This window comes from Mesocricetus auratus, unplaced genomic scaffold (assembly GCF_017639785.1).
Source record: "Mesocricetus auratus isolate SY011 unplaced genomic scaffold, BCM_Maur_2.0 Super-Scaffold_100014, whole genome shotgun sequence".
NCBI classification, from domain to species: domain Eukaryota; kingdom Metazoa; phylum Chordata; class Mammalia; order Rodentia; family Cricetidae; genus Mesocricetus; species Mesocricetus auratus.
In genome coordinates, this window is record NW_024429197.1 from 43,397,700 (window position 1) to 43,425,576 (window position 27,877).

At 40.9% G+C, this 27,877-nt stretch overlaps 1 protein-coding gene and 1 long non-coding RNA gene across 7 annotated transcripts in view; one reads left to right on the plus strand and one right to left on the minus strand.

Annotated features, from left to right (window-relative positions):
* Fggy (FGGY carbohydrate kinase domain containing) overlaps nt 1-27,877 on the minus strand; it is a 407,006-nt gene that overhangs the window by 237,669 nt on the left and 141,460 nt on the right. For all 6 annotated transcript variants that reach the window (XM_040757148.1, XM_040757147.1, XM_040757146.1 and 3 more), the window contains one exon: nt 14,118-14,233. In XM_040757148.1, the coding sequence (XP_040613082.1) occupies nt 14,118-14,233 (116 nt within the window). The remainder of the gene's footprint in view (nt 1-14,117; nt 14,234-27,877) is intronic.
* LOC121144015 lies at nt 1,942-26,208 on the plus strand. Its single transcript, XR_005881352.1, has 5 exons — nt 1,942-2,032; nt 4,782-5,032; nt 11,516-11,632; nt 24,327-24,411; nt 25,056-26,208. It is a non-coding gene; the product is annotated as an uncharacterized LOC121144015 (long non-coding RNA).

The following is a 27,877-nucleotide window of genomic DNA, read 5'->3' on the forward strand; positions in this document are numbered from 1 at the left end:
TGGTTCTCTCACCAGGAACCTAGACATTTTAGCAGCATTGGTTCCCTGACCCGGACAGGCTCTCCCTGCAGCTCTGGCTGCCTGCTAACCTGGCAGCTGCCATGCAGGTAACCTGCAACATGGGACCAAAGGTCCACTTTCCATCGACTGGAATGCTGAATTTTACATCCAACAGCGGTTGCAGTTTGGTAAGGACCCCCTCTAGGTTGGCGTAAACGTTTCCCTGAACCCTAAGGACTGACTGTTGAGCGTCTGTCACCCTTACAGTGTTCTTGGAAATGGGGGGAATTCACCCAACCATGATCTTCAAGGTCACAGTTGACCCCCATCATCTGACAATCATTTTTGGTTTGTTTTCCACAGGCACGGCCTAGTGGCAACCTTTTCGGCTCCTTTCTGAGCCTTCGGTAGCTTTTCGCCTTTCGGACTCTGGTTCCTTTCTTCGGGTGGTCTCTTCTGCGCTGGCTAGACTCTCAGGCTGACGAGTTCTGAAGAGTTGATTTTGCCATTTTCTTTCCTTTAGACCTGGCTCATGGGTAACAAGCCGACAAAGGATATTTTACGGGACCTCTCTAAGTCACTGCCAGCCATCTGGTCAATGGAAGGAGTTACCTTATGTTCAAGCTTTTCTCTACTTCTCTGCTAAACATTCTCTTCAACATTCTTTCTTCCTCTAAATCTCATTCTTCTAGCTTTAAAAGCTAAACCTAAAAAACTCCCGCCCGTCACAGAGGCTTCCCACCACTTCCCATCATGGCTAAAACTGCCTCAGGGAGGGAACCGCCTATTTTGTCTCTCTTGTTCATTCAGCTTGGAATGGCAAATTCCTCTTTTCTATCCAGCTTTGCTTCTACTGTATTTCTTCTCCATACAGATGCCAGCATCTTACAATGGCCTGGATTAGGTTAGTGTCTGCTCAGGACACTCTAAGGAATGTGCCTATGGAGGCCGCCATCTTGGCTATATTAACCATGTGGCCTAACATGTGGCCTACTTTGGAAACGTGTTTAATTACTGAGACCGCCATGTTTACATGTGACCTAGCTATAGACATGCCCACTCAGTCCAGCCAGCTTCTGCTGGCCAAGCCTGCTGACAGATACAATTCATTTACTTTGTCTCTTTTGCTCTTTTATTTTTGTCTCTAATTTCATCTTTCACTGACCCTGCTGCATATGGCTTGTTTATGGAATACTGTGCTTTTCCAGGGTTCCCTGTTCTGTCTACAACCAATCTTCCTTCTCATCACTGTCTCTTTAAATCTGTTTGCTACAAGTGTGGGTCAAACACTTTTACCCAATCCTGTTTAATGTATCTATATGCATGTGTAAAAAATAAGGTAACTTTAATTCAACTATACTAAATTATCAAATATTTCCAAATTGTTATATCTTTTAAGTGATGATAAACATTTAAAGTTATACGGGTCTATTTCAAATTAACAAAGTATTTATACCACCCAGTCGTTCCTACAAGCTGTATACAAAGGTAAAGCTATTACAAGAGGGATTTTTCTGTAGTTACCAATGTACTTAAGACAAGTCACTAGCCAGGTGGTGGTGGCCCACGCCTTTAATCCCAGCACTCGGGAGGCAGAGGCAGGTGGATCTCTGTGAGTTCGAGACCAAGCCTGGTCTACCGAGCAAGTTCCAGGACAGGCTCCAAAACAATACAGAGAAACCCTGTGTCAAAAAAACCAAAAAAAAAAAAAAAAGACAAGTCACTAAAGATAAATTTTGTATACTAAGATATACTAAACAGGCAAACAGTCCTCAAATGCTCAGAGATCTAGAGAACACGGTATTTAGATGTTTTATTTAAAAGCTTTTTATAACAGAGAGACAGGCCAGCTTCTGACATCACCCCATTTCCTCCAAGAAGACTGGTGGACACTGAAGAAACTCCGCCCACAAAAGTGGCAACGTTGGTCACTAAGCAACCCTGCCTTTCACCTCAACTGCTTCAAAGGACTCTTCAGTCTGTGAACAAGAGGACACTGGAATCAACTTTCTCCATGTTACTCAGGTCAAAGGTAGGAAAGTCTTCCTAAAAAGTCCCCAATCCACAGGTCTCACAATCAGCAAAAGGCAGGTGTTCTTGGAGCCTCTGATTTCAACAACTGTGGAGGCCCTTGGGGGTGGCTGTCCATACAGTCAGCTACTAAGTCTCTCATTCTCCAATCTCAGGTAAAATCTTATCCTTCTCAAGAACTCTGATGCTTTTGATGGCTGGTAGCCTTGCCAGCTTAAACAGACAAGGCAAAGCTCTGTCAAAAAGATTTCAGGAACAGGTATTCTAAGGTTTATCTATATAAGATGGTAATGTAATAAAGTAAGTTGAGACATTAAAAAAATAAAGTATGTTCCAGGTTTCTCTTTCATTATACTACTTTTTATACTCTTAACATTAATCAATAAAGTTCTGATAAGCTACTAATCTAATTCCAATAGAGTGCTAAACAACTATAGCACTATATAATCATAACTATAAGCTAAAAACTAAGGTGCTTTTCATAGTGCTAAAAATATCTGTCAGTTTAAAAAATGTTAATGCTTTCAACCAAGTCTTTTCTAACACAAATATGCTACTGATATGTCTAATATTTATGTTTTCACAAACTCAAAGGATTCTTGTAAGTTCCAGGAAGCCAAATTGGACCCATCCATCCAGATATTATTCAACCTCTCCCTGGTCCTGGGACTCACCTCCCTTATCTTGGGACCCCTGGGGAACCCCTCCCTGATCTTACGAACTTCCTCTCAAAACCAGGACCTAAGAAAGAAAATTTTAAACCTAACTTTGTCCTCTACTCTGATAACATCTTGCCAGATCTACAGAGGCACCAGAGAGTCCCATACAGCCTGTACTACAATAGAACAACCAGCGTGGCAACATCCAAACTTTCTCAGGTTCCCCCAAAGATGATCAACACTGCCAGGTCAGCAGGAAGCAGTCTTAAGAACTCAACGTCCTCGATCCCGAACCTACCACGTCTAACACCCCTACCTCTTTTTAATCATAAATAAAGGTGGGAATGAAAGGTTCAGGCATTACACTGGCCTGCCCTGTTACCTGGCAGAATTCACTCAGGCAGCACTCTGGCCAGCCCAGAGTTCTGTGAGAACCACGAAGGTACAAAGGACCCCTTTAAAGGACTGACCCCTGCCCTCTTATGCTCTCTTTTACTCTCATCTTCCTCTCCATCTCCTCTCTCTCTCTCTCTCTCTCTCTCTCTCTCTCTCTCTCTCACTCTCTCTCTCTCTCTCACTCTCTCTCTCTCTCTCTCTCTCTGTCTCATCCCTGCACTGGTTAGTTACCTCTCACCCCCCTTTCCCTCCCTGTCCACCAATAAAACTCCACGTGGGATCGTTGAGTCACGGTTTGTGCCTCGTTACTGGATAAACGTAGACATTTTAACAACATTGGTTCCCTCACCGGGAACCCTGACATTTTAACAGCATTGGTTCCCTGGCTGGGAACATAGACATTTTAACAACACAAGCTCCATTTTGCTAAACCAGTTTAATTCCTAACTGTATTCTAAATACTTATCTGTATGTCCACAGATAAGTATAGATTTCACCAGTCATCAAAGGAGACTTTTTCAGCAACAGCAGGAGACCATTATAAAAAGCCACAGTTGCTAAAATGCAGGAAAAACCTGACTGTAGGGTGCCTATCCCCAGTTGATAAGCTACAAAACAAACAACAACAACAAAATCCCTGAAACTTCTCTTGTCCAGGAAGCATCACAGAAGATGTGATGCAAAGACTGTAAGAGCCAGAGGATCACTGAGTCTGCTGGGAGACTGTTCCTCCCAGCTAAACAACTATAGCACTATATAATCATAACTATACACACGAAATGTCAACAACATGGCTGCCTAAACAGGACTTGGACAATTTGAACAACAGCTGGCATCACAATGTAGATGGGAGAAATCTCATGGGTCCCACCACTAGAAGAAGAGCCTTAGGCAATTAAAAACTGTTGAGAGAGGGAGATTTGGTCTTTCCTGGAGACCAGTCCCCTGATTGGTTATCCAATACTGAGCAGTTCGCCCTAGAAATAAAAATATAGGCAACACTGAAAGGACTCAGTAGCTTATATTTATATGTTGATTTGTTCATATGCATATTTAACAATAACAGTTGTTTAGAAAGAATCCATGAATTTAGGTTGGACATAGGAGGGATAGGAGGGTGTAGAGGAAAGGATAAATGATGCAAACATATTTTGGTTGAGTTTTAAAAGGAGGGCTTTATGTCACTGAAGTTACCAGGTAGATACACTGCTTTCTTTATGAGCCCCTCATAGGATACATAACTTGTTTGATAGTACATTGCAGGGTCAGTTTGCAAACCTGTGTTAGCCTGCCTCTACAACCATTACCCCAAAGTACATCTGAAAACCAAATGCTGTTTTTTCCCTGGTAGCAAGAGTCAACAACAGACCTTTGTGCATGGTGCCCACAACAGAACAAGCCAAACATCACAAAGACTCTGCCTCTGAACAACCCCCTGGCAGCTTCTTTGCTTCAGTTTAAAGCCAAGTTACAAAGTCCTTGATAGAAAAGGGTGGGAGGAGGGGAGCACAGCATGAAGTATTAATAAACCTCATAAAATCATTACCTTGTCCCTTAAGTAGCCTCTGAAGTAAGAGGAGCAGGGAAGAACACTGATAGAGGATTTTGCTTGCCTCTACCCTACCCCGCAAAATATTGTACATTTCAGTAGCTAAGAGGGTATGAAAATTTAACAGAACTTTAATGTCTTTCTAGGTTTTATGATGCCACAAAGAGATCATCTGCATTCTGCTCACCACAAGAACAGATGGGTCACAGGGAAGGTGGATCTGTGACTCATTACCTCACAGAACCTGCAGAGGCTGTCTGAGTGTCAGGCAAACTTCTGGGATCAATAGGGTTGGAGGCAAGGCAGCGCCTGCCAGTAGGTCTTAAAGAAAGTCATTAGTCAACCAGTGACCTGGCAACCCCGCGACAGTAGCCCTCTGAAGTGGATTCTCAGAAAGGTTGGTCTGTGCTGAGAAACTGCAAAGGTCATGAGTATGTAAGTCAAAACTCACAGAACGGGGGCGAGGGAAACCACAGAGGAATCATGGAGTCAGCTGGTAGGTCACCTCAGAAACCAAGGTCACCACTTACCATCTTTGTGACCAAGAGAAGTGAGGCAGAAGAGTGATGGTGTGTCACATGCAATGCTGAAAGCTAGTCATGCACTGAGGAAGCCTCCCAAGAACACTGGATTTATCTCTAAATGGATGTCAATGATGACATGGTGTCCGGTGTGCATAGGATCTCAATGCAACCATCAGGAAAAGGAAAAGCAAGTTGAATCGCCACTTTGATTCTATTAAAACATGTGCAGCCTTTTAAGGTAACGTCTGTTCCATCTTTCCCAACGGTCAGAAGCCATCTCCTCAGATTCAGCTGTGGTAGAGAAAAAGGAAGTCTCAGTGGAGGTTAGCAGTCTCTGCCGATCAGCACCAAGGGACTCCAGTGTCAGGCAGACTGGGAATCTTGCTGCATGACTAACATGATTGACTGGGAAAGGCAGTTTGAGGAGATAAGAAAACCCCAGACTGCTCAACTGTTTCTCAAACTGAGTACTACATGCAGGGCCTGGCTCCTGTAAAAATCCCACTCCCTACCCCATCCCTGTGGCCTTTACAAACGTGAGGCTCAGAGTAGAGCACATGATTTCAAATGCAATCTGGGTCCTTACTGATCTTGAGCTGAGCACTGACTTCAGACCCAGGAGATCCCAAAACAGACTCATCTCTGACTCTTCTATGACCTTGGCCATCAGAACTCCCTGTACTTTAGTTTCCTCTTCAGTAAAACGACACAATGTTACTACCAAGAGAACTAGGGAGATTAATAAGTTAGTATTAACAAAATCCCGAGAAGCGATTGATAACATAACACATAAATATTTGCTTCGTTTATTGGCCCTTAGGAACCAAACACTCTAGTCAAGCTAAGTAACTGGGTATACATTCATATGAACCATGGAGAAGCTACATTTTTCCATCTCCTGCATCTTAAACAAAATAATGTGACTGTGCATGTATGCCTGATAAAAATATCTGTTGACAAAAATATCCGTCGAACCCCTTCCATGTCCCTCTATCCCCACCTCCCTCTCAAATCCATGGCCTCTATTCATTTGATTATAATGGCTACATAGACATACAATATATATAAATACAACCTTCTGAGTTCATTTTGTTGTTTACGTGTTATGATTTTAGGGCTAACTACTTTGTATTGAAAAATTGATTACGGATCATATCCCTGAGAAAGGGCAATTCTTCCTCTCTCAGCAGTCATTTGTTAAATATGGTTCTTTGTCTAGGGTTTGGGATTCTGTGAGATTTTCTCCCTTGTGAGTTAGCATGTCTACTGGTATTGTCACAGTTCGTGTCTTGCTTAGGAAGCCAGTCTCACAGCAAAATCTCAGTCCTCTGGCTCTTACTTACAATTCCTCTGGCTCATCTTCCATGATGTGTCCTGAGCCTCAGGTACAGGAACTCTGTTGCAGATATATCCACTGGGACTAGGCTCTGCTGATGGCAACATTGTGTACCATTGTGGTTTTCTGTAATGGTCGCCATTTGCAGTAAAGAGAGGCTTCTTTGATGATAAGTGATAGTTACACTTATCTCAAGATTCTCTTCTAAGATCCATGACCCCACTAGCCCTGGGAATCTGGCTAGGTTTACAGTACAGGGCATGGTTTTCTTTCTGTTGAGTGGGCCTAAGATATGAGTGCAACTATTATACCTTTAGGGATATTTTGCCATGCTGATCGGTGCTGTAGTTCATAAGTGTCACAGTTGGAAAGGAATATTGATTGCTTCCTTCTCTTGGCAACTTGCGTAGCATTTTCTGGTACTATGGAAGCTAGATGGTAGGAAAGAGGCTTTCAGGCTAGATGCAGCTTAAATAATCTGAGACTTGTGTACTAAGTGTTGGTGCCTTAGCAACAGGAACCTGCCTTCAACCCCTGAGAGGTAACCAAGGGCAATAGTAACAGCCTAGATTGTTTTAGGAGTCACTTGGACTACCCTGACCAACAACTAGAAAGGTTTCTCATGTCTGGTACTGGGGGTTTTGTTAGGTAGCCCATGGTCATAGTCTTAGGTCAACCCAAGTAGTATACGTTTACTTTATATATAATAAGAAGAATACATATTATTATTTGTGTATATAGCATATATTTGTGTGTATACTGCATATAATTTTAGGTAAATATAAAGTAATATGATTGCTTGAGTCTTTATCAAATAACCTTGGTGCTATAACTTTTAGGGTTCAAACTTTTGGGAAACTAGGAAAATAATGATCATATTCTATCTCTCAGAAACTCAGTTTCACTTTCACATAGTCCAAGACCGCATCTTCAGGTTATTCTGTTAGTTAGGGATATATAGCTGGGTGTTACTATACAAAGCTAAGATGGTCAAAATCTTCTTCAGACATTTATCAATAGACATATATTCCTAAAAGTCCATTGGCCTACTTTTACAATATTTATCACAGAGGCACTGTAGTGATTTATAATGTTCCAATCCTTTAAATGCTAGCTGTAGGAAGTCAGGAAACTCACGACCTTTGGTTCATTTGTACTTAGAATCTAAAAGAGTACAACACATTGAGTCAGTGACTTAGAGCTAAGAAGGAAATGAAAGATTATTCAGTCATTAATATAACCTTATCTTGCATACCATGAGCCCATTTCCTGTAGTGTCCCTCCTCTGAATATAATTATCAAAGCCCTTTAACAGTTTGATCTTCACTGGAATGGGCTCGACAGCAGCCCAGTAATGACTCTATATGTGTCATACCTTTGTATAAGCTATTGAATGCTGTGTTGGTTAATTAGGTGCTTGAGTTCTTTCCATAAGTCACACATTTGCCACACATCATCCTTGTCTATTACAGCCCTTCAAGAATTATTATAAGTGAAGAAACCAAATCTCAGAGAGGGTTGGTAACTTTCTTATTTTATACAGCCAGTCACTCGTATATTTGGGATCTGATCCAAAGCCGTTCTCACTTGAAAGCTCATGATTTCTGGATTTCCCCAATATTAATCAGAAGTTAAACTCATTTTGAAAGTTTGATGGGAAAATAAATAACACACAGAAAATATTCTTTAGAAGTTGTAAAGCATTTTGTAGGAATATCAGCCATAGATTTTCTCCTAACTATCACCAAAATAATTTGTACTTTCAATTTGCCTATGGCTGTATGTCCTTCGGTTCATGAAAAATCAATCAAACAAGATGAGTTTTTAAAAATCGCCAGCCATATGTAACTGAAGAATTTAGGCAAGTCTGTAATTCCAGCTAAGATGACCTCCCAGGGTCTAACTATCTTATACTTTGCTTAGAAAAAGGCTGTGTGATTCCCAAGAGTAGTTGGGAAAAAAAAGGCACTTCCCTATTTAAATCAAGGCAATAATTGCTGGAATTATTCCAGGGTACTATCTTTAGCATATATGACCTGTCATATGGAGGCATTCAAGCTCAGGAGAATAAGAAGTTATCATAGTAACAAATGTTTGCTAGGAAACTGTCATATGATAGGGAGCTTTACCTCCATTACTTTTTTACACTTACCAATCCCTGCAATACACCGATCCAGGTTCAAAGAGCTCAAGTTGCATATGACAAAGCTTGCATGGCTCACAGGTGGCAGGACCAGAACTGAGATCAGGTCAGCCTACATCTGGTCATGTAGGAGGTAACTAACATATCACTTAGTTATGCTTGCTAGTCTCCATCAGCCAGTCACTTTAAGAGACTGACTGAAAATTATGCTCTCAGATTCAACTGTCCCTGGCTACTTGGGCAAAGCATGACATTGCTGAGGAGAGCTTCCGGTGTCAAGTGACCTAAATTACATTCTTGATGAGCGCTTCTTCCCACTAGGCTGACAACACCTAGACTGCCTTAATAAAGCAACACTGTTGAAAACCTCAAATAGGAGAGCTGGCACAGAATAGTGAAAGTCACAGGGACAAGCACCTGGTGGCAGTGGCCGTGGCCAGTGGGGATGTAACAGGCCTGATTTCTGGTCTCACCTGTGTCACTAAAATGCTGCAAAATCAAGAAAATTCACCACACATCTCCGTGTCTTGGTTCTTATCTACAAATCGAGGATATTGTTCCTTCAAGTTCTAATATTTACTGATTCCTTAGAAGGATGAAGGAAATGTAAGGGTTAAGCTTACTTCTGAGGGTTTCCAATCATCTTCCAGATGCCAAACTTCAGAGAGGAACAGTGCAGACCCAGAAAGCTTCTAAAAACCATTACTGGCATCATCACATCACGATGTGGTCATCACTGCTCCCTGGTCCTTCTGGCTCTCTGGGGCTGTTACTGGAAGGGACAACAGCTAAAAGGGTATTTCTGGGAACCTAAGGGGTGGGAGTGCAGTGTTGGAAGAAGGTTGGGAAGTGAGTGATCCCGTCCACCAGGTTCCAAGGCACACTTAGGAAAGATAACAGAAAACATTCCTACAGGCTGCATAAACCATGTGCTGTGACATCTGAGATCACACTTTATCTTCATACTTCATGGCAGACATTTGTAGAAAGGGAAGTAGGCATTGCATGCGATTACAGACAAGAGACGGTGGCAGGACATACACAAACACTCATCTTCACAGAAGTTTCAGACAGCCAAGGTTGCCCTTGCTGCTTTCCATTTTATTTGTGGATTGGCATAAGTAGTAATTAGATCTTCTCTTAAAGGCATTGAAGAAATCCTGCTATACTGAGGCTCTTACCAGTGGTCCATCTTCAAGCAAGGATAGAAGTCCCACAAGATATCAGTCCCTTGTCCCCTCTCCTACCCCATCCAGCAATTTGAAGAAAGCCCATTCTTTCTTGCCTCCATGCCTTTGCATGTGCTGTTTTTTTGTTTTGTTTTGTTTTGCTGTGGAAGGCATTCCTTCTTTTTCTTAATAAAGGGCATTCTTATTTTTCAGTTGCTTTTCCAGTACCACCTCCTAAGAAGACATCCTTGGTATCACCACCAACATCAACAAGTCTTATACTGCTTCTCTATGGTACTAGGGACAGGAGTATCACAACACACATTAAATATCCTTTTATAATATCTTAAAATCATAAATTGGGCTGGAGAGATGGCTCAGCCATTAAAGACTAGGCTCACAACCAAAAAAATCATTATAAATTATATGTATATGGGTGTGTCCATGCAGAAATATGTATACATGAGTTCAAATGGCCTCAGAAACCAGATATGTTGGAACCGCCAAGAGCTATAATTACAAGTACTTGTGAGCTGCCCAATGTAGGTGCTAGGAACTGAATTCATGGGTCCGCTGCAAGACCAGTACACATTACTGGGGCCATCTCTCCAGCCCTCTTATTAAAAATTTTGGTAGCATAAATTTATATATTTATACATCTCTGCCTGAATAGATAAGAGATCATCAAGCAGATGGACGAGGTTATTTTGGTACTCATTCTATATACTTAGTCTCGTGCCCAACACACGGGAGGCAAACAAAGTATTGACTAGTTGCATGCATATATTATTGCATAGATCATGACTCTAAGCCATTCCCTCTGGCAGAAGACAGTCTTGAAAGGGTAAAATTAGACCATACAATATTTAGGGGATATCTCCTTTTCATTTACAATTAGAAAGGCATAGTTACCTAAGATGGATAGGAATATGAAAAGTAATAAAAATGCAGCCAGATCAAAGGCTCAGAAGGAACTGGGAAGGCAAAGTCTGGGACAGTGGATGACCTCCATTTGGTCATGGGAGATAAGTAGTGTGACAGGCCCCATATAGCCAATAAAAAGGCTGGAAGAAACTGTGGCTGAAGACTGCACAGGCTTCCCAACGTGTATTAGTACAAACTTCACCTGAAATAACAAACAACAAAGATGGAGTGGCAGCAACAGGCTGAGAGGAGCCCCAGAAAGACAGAGTGGAGACCACAAATCACATAGCTCATGAATACCAATATGGAAAGCAAGCCTTTGATAAACAAATGGACAAGTCCTTGGTAGCATGCCCCATTCTAACAGCAGCATTTAAAACAATGTATATGAGGAGCTTAAGAAGGATTTACGAACCCCAGAACTGCAAACAGCATCATTAGATTCAGGATCACCATGCTAGTCATGACTCATTTTGTTTGGTAGGAAACCTGAAGAATATTACCAAAGGGGGATTTTCTCTGGTCTCTACCATATGAACATTCCCATTTCTGACTTTGCACTACTCACTAGTTCCAACCATAAGAAGAGGGGTCCCTTATCTAATGCCTGGAAGGCTATGTCAGACAGGTCTGGGTGCATCCTGGGTATGGCATCAGGACAGGCTTGCCATGGGCGTCTTCACCTACACTCAAGACAGCGGCCTCCCTCATCCCATGAACCAAGCAAACTGAATGAAGCCTGTACCAGAAAAATACAACTAGATCTGTTTCTTCTTTGTTCCAGGGAGTAGGCGAGTCAGTATCATGAAGAGCCTAATATCTGGCCAGATTGAAAGCAGAGGCAAAGGACCCACAGCTCTGCCATTCACCCTGACTAAAGCCAAGAGTGCCAGTTCCTCAGGTGGGTTCTACAATTATTCCATTCTAGTCAGAGCTCAGAGGGAACACTGGGGAGTCATGACACACTGACATCTCCAATATGCACTTGTCATTCATCAGTAATATTTACTTAAAAATTTGAGCCTAAATGGCAAAAATATTTAAACCTCTGTGTCAGTTGATACAAGATTTATGTTACTCTGTGGAAAAGTAAAATTTACAACCTTCCTAAACGTGTTTGTTGTTAAAATAGTTCCTGGCCTAGAAAAGTCTCTTAAGGAATGGCATCAGGTTCCAGCTATTGTTCTTGTTGGGGTCCCTTCTTAAGTAGAAGATGTTTGTGAAGATCACTGTGAGCACTGACATTGTGAAAAAAATCTACTCTCACCTAGAACCATCGTTTACTTCAAAGAATTGTTAGAGCTTTTAATAACTAAAGCTAAGAAGAGATTTTTTTATCAAGTCCTTTATTCAAACATATATTCCCTCTACCAACAGGCATTTCATCAGTACTTACTGTATGCTACGTGTATCCACAGTGTGAGAAACCTAAAATATGGTGTCATTTAGAAAAGAAAACCAGTTTAATAAGTTGGCACCTTCCTTTCCCTCAGGAAGGTCTCTTTTTCTGCATTAGTCTTTGTTCCTGTTTCTCAGTTCAGTCAGCAACTCCGCTCACCCCGTGCATTTGTTCCCTGCCAGGCTTCCCTAGTCTCAAATAACGAGTGATCTAAAAGCTAGTACACTGAATCTTTTGATATAACACAACTCTGAAGTGCAAACAATCTCTCAACAATTCAGTCATGCTGGTCCAATAATTTTCAAGACATGGCCTTCTCCAGTAAAGACAATAAAATGCTTTTCCCAGGAAGTAAAAGGGCAACTGAGATTTGCTGAAAGGGAGCCTGGATAATCGATTAGAACAGGTGGGATGCTGTCTCTCTTCCTAAGGACCCGCCCCTGCTGATGTCTTCCTTCCTGCCAGCTTTGGATAGATGCTTGGGATTAAATAGGTGACCTGGGAATGATTTGCCTGGAATGAAAGGTCAAAATTTACTGACACCAATCATTTTATTGGACTACGGGTGGATAATCCCTTCTTTTAAAAGGAAAGAAAAGAAAGATGCCAGGAAGGGAGAAAGATGAGAAGAGGGAGGGAGGGAGGGAGAGAGGCAGACAGAGTGGGTTGTACTTTCTCCATCAGTCACAACTTGAAAACAACAGTCTCTAAATACATTTCCTGTTATATTCTTTTAACCCACAAAATTATTTTCCTTACTTTCTACAATGTTTCATAACCAAACCAACCAAATGTCAATTTTTACCTTGTCCTTGAGATGCACCATATAATATAAATATTGCATTTGATCACTAACTTACACTTCATAAATAATTTATTTCAAAAGCGTTCCTCCATAAGACTCTCTGTTGCTGAGGTGTTCAGTTTTCAGGGAAAGCATTTATTTACAGCCTGAGCCAAAGAAGGCTGGTAAAGACTTGGCTAAAAGCTGCACATGGAGAAAATTATGGTAATTGTATTAATGCTCAAACACACGGCACTCGATGCTCAAATCTGCTAAAAGCTTTTGTGCTACACATTGCCCACATCTTGACGGGCAATGAGACCACGAGAAGTGCTTAATACTTGACAGAACACTTCCGAGATTCATCTTTCACAGTTCCAAGAACTGCTAAAGAATCTGGAAGAGGCTTCACGAGGAGTTTCTGAACTTCAAACTCTCCTCTTAAATGGCTTATGCTTTGTGATCACACTGACACTCCAAGCTCAACCAGAAAGGAAAATCAAGAGAAACGTCACACAATTAATTCTGATGAATGGTTGAGTTTTAATTTGAGTAAGACAAATTTCTGTTCACGATATGTCTCCTTCTGATATCTATTAAAATATATTAACTTAACAGGTAAAATATAATAAGGTTACTTTGGAAATTTTCTGCTAGGTCAACATTATGGACTTTTAATGTATATTTTTGTATCTATTGCTCTACTAGAAGAACTAATACACTAATTGACCATATATTTTGTACAAGATTAGCAAAAATTAAGAAAATCTCAACATAATCACAAAGTAAGAGTTTAAGGTGGATCTAAGTCAGTTAAGATGCTATTAAGACCAGTAGATTCCCTTTGCAGCTTTTAAAAGCCTGAAGCACTACGTTCCTAATACCATCCTCTCAGTTTACTTACTCACCAATCACACAGTAATTCCAATAATAAGCATGACCATAGGCTAGGATGAGATACCCAAGGGTAAATAGTGAAGTGCTGTATGAACAAGTTCAGTTAAACACCCAATTCAAACAAGTCAGAAAACTGCAGCCTAAAGACATGGTTTATTCATCATGGCTGACATATCCTGAAAAACCTGGTCTTGAAAACAAAGAAAAGCTGGACTGAGTTCTCATAATGTAATTCAAACAAAAAAATCACAAATATTCTTGTATATGCCCATGAACCATCACTCTTTGGATTTTCTATTCTTTTACCTATTTTGCTGTAATTATCACCAATGAGATCTTCCAAACCAATCATCTTCCAGAAGCTGTCATCCCAACCTTTCTCTGCTGAATATGTCCATTTGCACACCAGTGAGCAGAGAGACCTAGAAATATTGGAGAGAGGTAGGATCAAAAATGTGAGGCATATTCCTTAATATGTTCCCAAATACCTGCCCTGGTATATTCAGTAGTGTGGTGGCAGGAGAGGAAACAGTAATTACACATGCATTCCTGTTTAAATAAAGGACTCTATGTACACCTGGGAATGAACACTAGTTCCTTTTGCCTTCAGAAGAGACTCAGTCTTCTATATGGATCCTGACCAAACAAACATAGTAAGTGAACACTTGCATTTACATCTACATTTATTTAATACATGTGAGATAATTATGAATTATACTACTAATTAGTTATTTGATGAAACTGAGTAAACATCTCAAGTTTAAATGTAATATTGGTGAGGCTATACTAAAGTGTTCTTTATCATTCAGCATGTGACATATTCATGTATGACATGGTATTGGGAGCATGTTTCAAGAAGGGGGAGTGAATGGTGCTGTGAATGGTTGGATAAGATTGGTCTGGGCTGCTGGCCATTGGAGCAGACAGATGAATTCAAAGGAGTCTTGATGCCATCTACTTTATAGATCTTCCATGTTCTCTATAATAAAAATGCTTCTTTTCCGTGTCTGCTATAAAGTCAATAATATGTCACTATAATCTAAATCAATACTTCAGTACTGGAAGGTGTTTTCCTTTCAGCTTCAATTTTCAATGTCACCCTTAGTATTCTATAATTCTTCTTTTAAAATAACACGCATGTCTCTGAGAGAGTCATGCTCTTGCCTCTGCTCTACCTCTTGCAGTTTAAAGACCTCTCCCAACCGTCTTCATTCTGAAGGCTCAAATTTTTATTTTAACCCAAGATGAAACTCTAATTTATGGTTAAATATTTTCTTTCTTACCTCTCAAAAGATGAAACACACACGCACACACGCACGCATACACAAACACACACACACACACACACACACACACACACACACACACACACACACACACACACCTCCAGTGCTAGAGATCAAATTCAGAGCCTTATGTGTACCAGGTAAGCACTGTACCGCTAATCTACATCTGAGCCCACAGAGTATGCTGTATATTGTGACCTTTATCACACTGTAATTAACTGCTTTTTTCATAGACATTACCTATATTTCTTCAATCTATTCTCCATATTTTGTCTCCATATTTTACAAACCTGTAATATCAACCTTCACATGAACTCTTTGTGACATGTCTGCATCTGTTTCTGTTTGTTCTTGGCCATTCCCACCCCTGCAGTTTCTGTTGAACAGTCCTAAGTCCTCAGTACTTTCCTATAGTTAGCCTTTCTTTCTCACTTCTCTTTACTTATCCTAGAATGGTCATCCCACTATACACTTGATTCTTAGTTAACTACCATAAGTCATCTCAAGATGTCTCTCTCTAGGGAGCCCCATTAAAGGACATGTTGAACCAAAAGACTCTTCTCCATGTGCCTATGTGAACATATCCTTGCCATATACTGACAAATGTAGCTATATGTTTATTCCTTTCTCCTACTCTCCTGCTAAGAGAGCCACCTTTTCATTACAAAATGTCCTGCTTGTCTCTGTATCACTATTCCCTATCTCATGAAGGTGTATATCTATCCATAGTGAATACTTATTGAATAAAGATATTGAAAATATGTCTTTATATTGCCACAGGTATGATTCAAACCCAAAGAAATCACACACATGCTGGCACAAGCACATGGGCCAACTCCTCACTGCCCAATACCCCATCAACATTCAGAGTCTCTGGTACCTTCCAGTTTAATTAAGTATTGCTGCTTTCCTCATTTCTATCCAGTTGGTAAACTTCAAGTCTTCATTACAATCTAGTTCGCTGTTGCTCCTCTGTGTATGTTTCTTTTGACCTCAAATTCAAACTCATAGTCCCTTCTTTAACATTCCAGGTAAGCTACAGTTATTACACTGTAGATCTAAATATCTCAGGGAGATTGACATGGCCTCTTGTCTTTATCCCTCTACATATCTGCACCCTTTGCGATGTACCTTGACAGTGGAGTACCATCCCTTTACCCCTACACTGTTCAAAGGGCCTCCTTTCCTTCTTCTAGATTTTGGGCAATGATTCAAGATTGCATTTTGGTAAAAAAAAAATGACTCAGAAATGACTGCATGCCAGTTATTGGCCTAAAATTTGAGATACTTTATGAGTGTTGGTTTGTTCTCTTAAGCGTTCATCATTTCCACGAGGAACCCATGCTGGGCTAGCTCATAGGGGATATCACACAACTGAGAGGGCAGCAAGAATCAGTTTAATCAGATTTAGATCAAAGCCCAGATTGTCTTATGTCAGTTAGGAAAAGGTAGCTGTGAGTATGGCTGAGATCAGAACCACCCACTAGGGCTCAGTGTAAATAATCTGCCCATGAGCCAAATAAGTGACCCCTGGGTTCAACAACTAAAACTTGATGGTGGTTTGCAGCTGAGCAATGATTAATTCACAATATAAGTAAATCAGACTAAATGTAATTTTTCCCTCTTAAATAAGAAAAAGAATAGTAATCCCTTATTTCTTACAGTAAATTTTAATTCTCTGGAAGAAAAATACTGAACCAGGAGGCAAGAAGTTTTATGAATATAAATTCCTTGGAAACCCCATTCTACTCCCTCCCTCCCTCTCTCCTCCTCCCCTCCTCTCTCTCTACCTCTCTAACCCAGTTGGCCTGGAACTTACTCACATTATAGTCATGACTATCCTTAAACTCATGGCCATATTGCAGCATCAGTCTCCTGCATACTGGGATTATGGACATGTGCTACCATGTATAGCTAGTCCATTTCATTTGGTTCTCTTTAGAATTAATTGATAGATCATGAAGATGTCTCTGATGCAACAAAATCAGCAACACTTAAAGAGTGCATCTAAGGTCACAGGCTTTTGGTGGCTGTCAGTGGCCCTCTGGAAGAAAGCTAAAATGGTTTCTTATCAGTGAAATAATGGCAAAGTACTACTAGCAGAATAAATAGTGTGCCTTGCCTGGAAGTTTCTACTAAAATGCAGGCTTTGACAACCCCCAAAGTATTTTACTGGTCCTCTACTACTGGCCAGTTTCCTCCCAGTCAGCCAAAATGTCAGGACAGGAGTTCTGATTCTTATGGAAATTTTGATGCCAAATGACTCTAAAATGCATACAAATACCAAAACCAGATCCATCAGTATATCAAAATAACAATGAAACATAAGATAAAACACAGTACCTATAGCTGATATGTATAAGAGAGCAAGATCACTTGAGAGATGGCATCAAAAGCAGCCAAAAGAGGCAAATACCAGTGAAGAAGAAATCATGAAACTATTTTGAAAACCCATCAATGATGAAAACCACAAGATAAAATACTAGAAAGATTTCTAAATAAAAAAAGTAATCTAAAATTGAAATTTAAAGCTTAAGTTGTCCAGGCTAGCATGATGGCTCAACACATAAAGTCACCTGCTGTACCAACCTGACAATTTAAGTATAATTCCCAGAACCCACATAAAGGTGGAAGTGATGCAAACAAGTAGTCCTTTAGGCTCCACATATGAACTATGTCAAATGAATGTCTCTTCTAACACACACACACACACACACACACACACACGTACGTATGCTTGCATGCATACACTATTGGTGATAATAGTAAATATTATAGGTGGAAATCAATCAAATGCCCCTGGAATAGCAGACGAAGGGAATGTCTTATAGCAAGGAGGAAAGACACAAAGGTAGGAATAACAAGAGGAGGGGCATAGCAAAGGGAGGGGCATAGCATGGGGATGGGCATAGCAAGAATTCCAGAAGGGAATTCTAAAAGCTACAAAAGAATAAAAGACAGAACAGATGAGGAAAGTATTATAAGCAAATGCATGCAATACAAGGCTCTTCATAACTGCACCAAGGTGAAACTTAAGCCTGCAGATTAAAAGTTCTCATTAGGTCCAGGAAACACATGAATTTCAAGAGTAAACAGAAAATTATACATTCTGCCAGAAAGCAATACTAAGTTGTGTACAATACCTAAGGGCCCAAAAAAGCTATGGAAATCTCATCTACAACCCTGGAAAGCAGAAAGCATGGAAATAATGTACAGATCACCAAGAAGGGCTGATCCAAGAATCCTACACCCACACAAAATATTATTCAGTTATCAAAAGAAAAGAAAAGCATTTTCAACATACAAGTGTTTCAAAAAGTAAACTACCCACATAGGTATTCTGAGGACAATGCTTGAGAAAGCACACAAGTTATCTCCTGGTTCAGAGTAGCTATGCCAGCATAGAGGAGCGAGCAAGAGGAATAAGAGGACTGACACAGATTTACATCATTCGTATCATCTTTCTTTCTCCAAGTATGTATACTTACATGTGTACATACATAATAGTGAATGCTGATTTGTATGTGCTTCAACACATACATATGTGCACATGTATACACACATAGATTAAAACATAGTCTAAATGGATGATGATAACATAAACAATGCTTGTAATTTGGGGTTTTCTGAAAGCACAACAGGCATGCTGTATTACAAGTACAATCCAAGGGAAGGCCTAGAACTGAAAAAAAAAATTAGGTAAAGCCTCAATGTTAGAGATTAAGTAAGGGCATGTCTTAGTCTATGTCGCTGTCTCAAAATACCACTGAGCTAACAGTGGTTCCTCCAGATACAAAGATCTTAGAAAAAAGTCCTACCAGACATGAGAAACCTTCTTTTGAGCTCTTGGTCAAGGCTGTCCAAGAGAATCCCTAAACATACAGCCTATTTCTGTTGCTCTTGGATTCTGCCCAGAGGTGGAAGGTAAGTCTCTATTGCTGAAGACACCATGCACTTCAGACAAGAGGACTAAGAGACCCCTGTGCTAGAACTGACCGGAATGTCCCCTTCCAGAAGACTAGCTTTCATGGTACCAGAAGGCACCATGCAAGCTTCCAAAGGAAGGAAGCAACCAACAGTTCTACCTAGCAATGATGCCTATGAGCCCCATCAACAACCAGCATGGCATGATAACCCTAAGTGTGCAGTAGTGGTACACATATCTTGGTGGAAATCAACAACTCTCTGATTGGACTTAAGACATACTTAACAAGAGGAAAACCATGTCTGGTACTGGAAACCTAGGTACCTACTCATTGCTAGCAAAATAATGGGTATTGGAGGAGAAATTACAACTAATAATTTACATAATAATATAATTCCTAACTACTATCTATAACATGATTCCTGATACCCATAGAGAAGTATAGTCTTCACCCACCGACAAGAAAGCTTCTCTTTACAACAGACAGAGACCACTACAGAAAACCAAAATCAATAAAAATGCAGTTTGGAGCCCAGTACCAAAGGGATATAGCTACAAAACACTCACACACCTAAGGTTCAGGGAACATTGCAGAAGAGGGGGTAGCAAGACAGTAAGAGCCAGAGGAACAAAGAGTTTGCTGTAAGATTGTGTCTCCTAGTAACATCAGAAACTACACAAATAAAGTCTCGCCATGACTGCCCAAACCTGAGCTTAACAAGGACAACCAACAGACATGCCAAAGTGGACAAGGAAAAGCCCAGGAAGCCTCAACCCTACACAAAGCACTATAGGCAATTGAGAAAACTGAAAGGGGAGATACGGTCTTTCCCCAGGGAACAACACACCAAACTGTTGTCCACTGACAAATAGCGCTACAAACATACATACAGTTAATATTATACAGACTGAATAGGTTATGTTTAAAATAACCTATCCATATACATGCATAATTATAGGTATGCAATAAGTATTAGTGAAAAAAACCAAGAACTTGGAAAGAGGGGAAAGATGTATGGGCAGGTTTGAAGAGAACAAAGGGAAAGGATAAATTTTATAATTAAATTGTTATTGTAAAAATAAAAATCTAAACAATCATTTGCTAAAAATATGTTTCTCATAATTAAGAGAGATGGGAGTTTAACCAATTTGAAGTGCCAGCACCTGGCCAAGGAAGGGTTTTTGTTTTTAAATCATTAATTTTTTTATTATAATATGACAACATTTCCCCCTTCCCTTTCTTCTCTCGAAGACTACCATATACCTCTCTCTTGTTCTTTCAAATTTGTGGTTTCTCTTTTTCATTAATTGTTGTTACATGCATGCATCTATATGAATATACATACATATATATTCCTAAATATAACCTGCTCAGTCGCTCAGTCAGTATAATATGACTTGCATGTATGTTTTCAGGGTTGACCTTTTGTCATTGAACAGCTAATTGATGTGCTTTTTCTTGAGAAGAGAAAGCCTTTTTTTACACTTTTATTGATTCTTTGTGGATTTCACACCATGTATTCCAATCCCACTTGCATCTGCCCTCTGCCCTTGCAACTGCCCTCTGCCCTTGCAACCTCCCCCACAAATCAAAACCAAATTTAAAAGAAAAAACAAAAACCAAACCAAACAAAACCAACAAAAAGTATCTTGTCATTGAAGTTGTAGCTTGGCTTGTTGACTCACACAATTTCTGCTTTAGTCCATTCATCTTTAATTGCAAATTTTCATTGCCTAAAATCATGGTCTGGCTCAAAACTTCTGGTTTCTGTTATGCTACCTATAGTGGGCTCTCACTGGGGCTCCTCTTGGATATACTGTTCTTGTCCTATGTCGTGGAGATCCTGCTGTTTTGGATCTGTAGTTTCGTTCCCTTCACATGCTCCAGCAGTGCATAGATTGAGTGTATGTTGGGGTGGGCCAACTCATAGGCCTGGTTCTGGGTCTGGGTGGTAGTTGGATTGGTCAGCTTGCTAGCTTTACCTCATTGTCACTACCTGGGGAAGTTCTCCAGCTCTGCCTCACCTAGCTAACCCAGTGATGCATTCAGCAAGGAGCAGGGGATAGTTCTCCTGCTCTAGGGACCCCAGCTCTGGGTCTCTCTCACTCACATCAACAGGGCCAACTCTACTGTTTTGTGAGGCCCTTTCTCCTGATTGCTGTGGAGGAATGCCAACTCTCCTACTCTCATACCCTCAGGGCTGGCTCACCTGAGACTCTGACAACAGGATCAGCTCTAGTGTGCTGCCTGGGTGAGGGATAGGGCCCTCTCTCCTGTGTGCTGCAGGTGGTTTGGGGGCTGGGCTAGTTCTCCCTCTCTGGCGACCCAGAGGCTAGCTCTGTCACCTGCTGGGGAAGATTAACTAAGCTTTCTTACTGTTTAATGTTGGATACAGAAAAGAGAGGATACGGGCACTGACAGAGACGAAAGATGATCAGAATCCTAAAAATCATAAGAAGTAAAACTGAATGAAGGGGGAAATGAAGGCAGTGAAGGAAAAGCAACCACATAGAATAAATAGAGAAGAGTGAAACAATGTAAATTTAATATAAGAATAAGAGGGAATAAAGAGAGTAACTACAGCATTATGCCAAAAATGAATGGTATCAATGTCACAACTATTTAAAAAAGAGAAAAATCAAAAGAGCATTAGAAGCTAAATATTTACAATTAATATTCTTAAATCTGATAGTTATTTCTAAAATAGGTTTACAAAAACAAGATATACTCTTTTAAATGCTAAAGTTTATTTTTTGAATTATTTTTGCTTTTAATTATGTATATGGGGGGGCTCTGAGCTGGGGCTCACAGAGGCCAGAGACATCAAAATTTCCCATAGCTAGAATTATGAGAGTTTGTGAGCTGTTTATCATGGGTGCCAGGGACTGAACTTGGGTCCTCTACTAAAGCTGAAGGAGCTCATAACGACTGCACAACCTCTCCAGTTCCTATTCATTTACTTTTATCATTATTATGTATCCATGTACATGATGTCTGAGGTGTGAGTGAATGTAGGCACATACCACAGCACATATGTAGAAGTCAGAGGGCAACTTTGCATGGGTTTCTGGGATTTATCTCACACTCTCAAGATGGCACATCAACCAGTTTTACCCAACATTTTTAAATGTGACATCCAAGCACCGGGTAGATGAAGTCAGGAAGACCCTGGGAGCTCACTGCCTGCCAGCAGCCAGCCAATGCTAATCAGTGAACTCCAGCCCAAAGAGGCATTTATTGCTTTTTCAAAAAAAATTAATGTAGGATAGTAGAACCTAGGATAGCACTTGAGGTTGAGCTCTGGTCTTTATACACATACACATGCACACACATACCCATATATACACATAGGCACCTTTACACACATACATACATACACATTTACAAACACACAAAATACATAATAATACTTTGCAGAAATGAAAACCATAGACAATTATATTGAAATATATTATTGTACATTCAGTACTTAAATATGTAAACCACAAAAGTAAATATAATTATCTCTACTTTGGAAATAAAGGGCATGGATATAATGAACACACTCAGTTCTAAATATTTGTACAGGAGGAGGAAAAAATGTTTTGTAGGCAAGCACTGAATGGCATAAGTGATAGTTAACAATGGGTTTTACTGGAAAAGAGGTCTGAAAATTAACAACCTAATTAGCCAACTTGGAAAATCATAAAAAACAATAAGAGATAAGACTGAAAGATTAAAAGGAAGTAGAGATGAAAGCTCAATTACTCAATGTGAAAACAGGGTTAGGGAAAGACAGGAAACAGAGGTGAGAAGTAAAAATAACAAACATCATAGATGAAAATAGGTTTATCATCATGGAGAAGGCAAACATTAACAACAACAACAAAAAAAGCCAAAGGATAACATGAGCAACAATATGGAGTTGTGGAAATTTAGACAAATGGACAATTTGGCAGAAAAGCAGAACTTATCAAGCAGATACTAGAAAACTTTAATGGAGTTAAGAGAAAGTGTTTTAAGAGTTTAAAGTCATCTCTTTAATAAAACTTTGTAGGTCCAGATGGTTCTAGAAAGTCAAATATTCACTGAAAAGGTCACTCTCAATTACTTGTGACTCCAGAACAATGGCTCCTGAGTTTACCAAAGCTAACATATATGTAACAAAATCCCAACAACGGCATCATAAGACACAGAAAAACTAGGCCATGCTTACAAAAGTCTACATAAGATACAAACAAATTTAAATTTTACATGCAAAAAAAAATACAAATGGGCTAGCCAGGTTGTGGTGGCACACACCTTTAACCCCAGCACTCGGTAGGCAGAGGCAGGCGGATCTCTGTGAGCTCAAGGCTAGCCTGTCTACAAAGCAGGACAGTCAGGGCTGTTACACAGAGAAATCCTGTCTCAAAAAGCAAAGCAAAGAAAAAAAACACATATGGGCAACAAAGAAAAAATTGCAATATTTAAGGATTTCTTAGTGACAGAAGACAGATGGGTGCATTACCACATTATTTTACTAAAGGGGAGAAAATGATCTCTGCATATCAGCGAGCATGCAGCATCAATTCAAGATAAAAACTGGGAATGAAGCAAGCAAGAAGAAGAATGGGAGAACAGACACCGACTTTCACTCCCTGCCCTTAGACCAGTGGGAAGACAAGAGGAAAGACACCCCTAAGAGGAAAACAGTAAACTGAGCACAGAGAGATGTGGCTGGACCACACCATAGGAAGAGGGGTTCCATGGAAATCACAGCAACTCGTGTGGCTGAGAAGACTGAAGTAGAGGTGCTGGAGGCAGCTGGATCGTTGGAGGTAGAGAAGGGAGCCCCGAGAGCAGCCAGCAGCCTCTGGTGAACAGCAGCACGTGAGTGCACACACGCAAAGTCCACGAGGTCACGGAGAGAGACTACACAGTATCTCCCACACCCTGAAAAGAGATGATGGCCAGGTATCCTCAAAGTGAGCAGGGAACAAGGCTCACTTAAGGGTAAAAGCACCTTGACCAGAGACAGATTAAGTCAGAATCTGTGACTTTGCAAGACAGGCCTGAAGCTCCTTTTCAACCACCATCCCAGCTCTGGCTGGCAAATTATACGCTGAAGATTTGCTTTGGCAGAAATTCATCAAATCATGGCAAACAACACATATGTACACACGCACACCCCCCACACCCACACACAAGCCCCCTAAACAGCAGTAACACAAAGGAAGTCAATCATGGGTGAGAGCTCACAGGCCCTGGGTTGAACTTACTATTATTCTGATAATGGACAGATTATCAAACTTCCCTCTAAAATCGTATCTCTTTACCCGTAGATCAGTGCAGCCCTCATCGGAGAAGTTTCTTTGTGCAGTGGATGGTGGACAGTGCAGAAACCCACAACTGACCTCGGTGCAGAGAGTGAGTGTCAATGGAGCATTCATCTACAAATGGGACGAGATGGGGGGAGAGCCAGAATCGAGAGACAACTACAGTGAAAAGTCCGTTCTGGATATGACAGGACCTTTGTGCTCACACTCTCATGTCACCTGTGCTGTCTGTACAAGATCAAGCCAGTCAACATTCTAGCATAGTAGGTGAAGAGTTCATTAGCCCGGACCCTTAACTGAGGAGCTCTGGATAGTGATGGCTTCTGGGGGACAGGAGAGTCGCTTCTCTTTAAGGGTGTGGCCTCAACACTGTAGTGGCTGGTGCCACACCTAGGAACATGTGTGCAACACATGAGGGAATTAAGAATTATATTTATAAAAGGAAACAAAGTTACGGGGCTGGGAGGTGGGGATAGATCTGGGAGGAGTTATGGAGAGGGGCTGGGGTGAATATGATCAAAACAGTATATGAACTTCTCAAAGAATTAATAGAAATATTCAACTTTTTAAAAGGAAGGTTAATCGAGAGAAGCCTGGTAGTGCAGCGGGTAGTGCGCTAGCCTCATGAAAGTAAGGTTAACTGAGAAATCAGAAAGGATAGCCCAGCCAAACCACTCCAAGCGAAACTAAGTGGTAGCAGGCACCTGTTGTAATCATCATTCTCTGATTTCCCAGACAGGTAGAAACCCAGACACAAAGACAACACACTTGTAGATCTTGCAGAACTTGAAGCAGCCTCAGTAAAGAGAAGGGGAATTTCTTGCCCTCCTGATTCACCCAGAGCAAGGCAACCTCAGAAGAGTAAGTCAGCCCCGTTCCAGGGGCCTGGTCATTCTCCGGAATTTCTCCAGCAAGACTATGAAAAGGAAGCCAGCCGCACTGCTGCATAATTTATACACAGTTCACTGCGCCCACACTGCCAGGCCCCACTCTCAAGGGAAACCTTTTGTTCTCTGCTTGGGGAATGTAGAACCTGGAGAGTCTCAGTTGAGCAAGCCAGGGAAAAACAGAATAATTAGAGTTAAGGATGGGGATAAATTACTAAGATATTCCTGGCTGCAGCCTTTGGCACTTCGTGGGCCTGTGATGGCTCTGTGTTTTTCAAAGCATCCAAAGGACAGAGTTACCAGCACTGAAGATATCGCTCAAGGAGAGATATAACAATGGCTCAGGCTGGACTACTAATCACATCAGCAAAGGGACAAGAGGGGCTTCTTTCTGAAGAAATACCACTGTACCAATTGGAGCTACTTCTGTTAGCAAGCTGTCAGAACTCAGGCTTGTTAATGCCGGCTCTGCACTTCATCAACACTTGCTGACAGGTTCCTGACAGACCATAATAATACAAGTGCAGGGCAATATTAAGTTGCCTTTTCAGTTAGACTTGCTGGTAACAGCTCAAATGTGGCCATGACAACATGAAAAGAATAAATAAGCTGAAGTAGTTTTCCCATGCTCTCAGAGAAAGACATCTCACTGTCAAAAACAAAAGATAAAAAGCCGTTGCCAAAATATTCCAAAATCTGAGTGAAATCCTTGGGTTTGAGGATTAACATTTGACTGAAATCATTTTAAATGATATTAATTAGGGGTAATATGAAAAGCAGTGGACAAGCAGAGAGGGATGGAATGCTTGTGCAAGGCACTGTGCACTGTCTGTGTGGGCTACTAAACCTCACAGTAACCTTGAGAAGATAACGCCACAGCCCCGTGTGACAGAAAAGGACAAAGAGCTCAGCAAGGTGGAGCAATTACTTGAATCCATTAGGAAGGAGTGGGCAAAAGCTGATACCTTGTTCTGATCAATTAAAGTCTACTACTAAAGCCAGAGAAATGGATTAGTGGGTAAGGGTGTTTGCTGCCAAGCCTGATGACTCTTGACTTCCATTCCCTGGAATCCACACAGTGAAGGAGTGAACCAGCTTCTATTGGTTATTCTCTGATCCACATGCAAGCCATGGCATATATGTGCCCAAACACACACACACACACACACACACACACACACACACACACACACACAGGTGTAATCAAGTCTTCTGTTGTTAACTGCGTGTTCATTCAGGCCCATCCAGCAAATGGTGTTTATAAGACACTGCAAACGCAAAACAAGACGTGAAAGAGAACTAATTTTGATGTAGTGTTTTTCCTTTGTTTCCCTTCTCTATGTCTTCTTTTGTCTGTATGCATATGCAAATGTAAATGTTCATGTATATATTCAGGATTGATCCTGGGTCTTGAATGTCCCAGTCAACTGTTGTACCGCTGAGCTAACACCATTCCTCTTCAACATTTTTTTTTTTTGGTTTTTTGAGACAGGGTTTCTCTGTATTGTTTTGGAGGCTGTCCTGGAATTCGCTCTGTAGACCAGGCTGTCCTCGAAGTCACAGAGATCCACCTGCCTCTGCCTCCTGAGTGCTGGGGTTAAAGGTACGCACCACCAACGCCTGGTACCCTCTTTTCTTCTTAATAAAGACAAAATATGAAACCAAAACTGAACAGCTACACAGAGCAAATAATTAGCTGCCTCAGAATCACTGGAAGGTTGACTAAAGAAAGCATAAAACTTAAGATGTTCAGAAAGGAGATTGGCACCACAGCCAAGGACAACAAGGAGACACTCCCTGGAGGGTGAAACTCGACTTCCCACTCTTCAGTAGACCTTGCTTTCTGGGGCTCTTCTCAGAAGAGTCTACACCGTGCTCTTCAGTGTGGCTTACTTTCTTCTGGTCACCGTTGCTTCTCTCAATCCCTCATGCTTAATTAAGCTTATAGTCAACTATCTTTATTAAATCCCAAGTTTGCTTTAGCTAAAAAAAGTAGAAATGAATATTTTCAGAATTGTTATAAAGTCAACATATTAAGACTTAAGAATTAAGAATAACAGTAAAGAACAATCATGGAAAGGCAAATAGCTTCGAAGACACCCAGGGTTCATAGTGTGCAGCCTGGCATTAAAAAGCCTGAAGATGACTGGAGAGATGGTGCTGAAAGACATGGTGATTTTCCTCACACTCAATGTCCAAACTGGCTGCCACTTTCCCAATGACAGAAACAAGATTTGAAACTCAAAACCCCTCAGAGTGTTTAGCAGACTTCCTGCCTGCCTTCTTCCTCTGTCAACTTGAGTCACAGTCTAGAAATGGTGGCATGCTTCTCCCATGCTGAAAACATGTTGGGAACACATCATTACTGCCTCCTCTGTCCTCGAGGTGGCTGAGGTGGCTATCATGATGGCCACAAGAAGCCCAGGAGAGCACCATGGTGATGCCAGGGTCCTTATGTTACAGTGCCAGCTGTTCTGGCATCTCAGTAGCTGTCTACTTACTTACTAAACTCTCAGGTCTAAAAGTTTTTTTTATCATAGATGAACATCTCTCTGACACAAAGGGCAAAGTCAGATTAAGAAGCAAGGCAAGGAAGCAAAAACTTTGAAATAGAGCTGAATTACAAGTATGAACATGAAGTTCCCATGAAAAAAATTAAAATCACTCTAC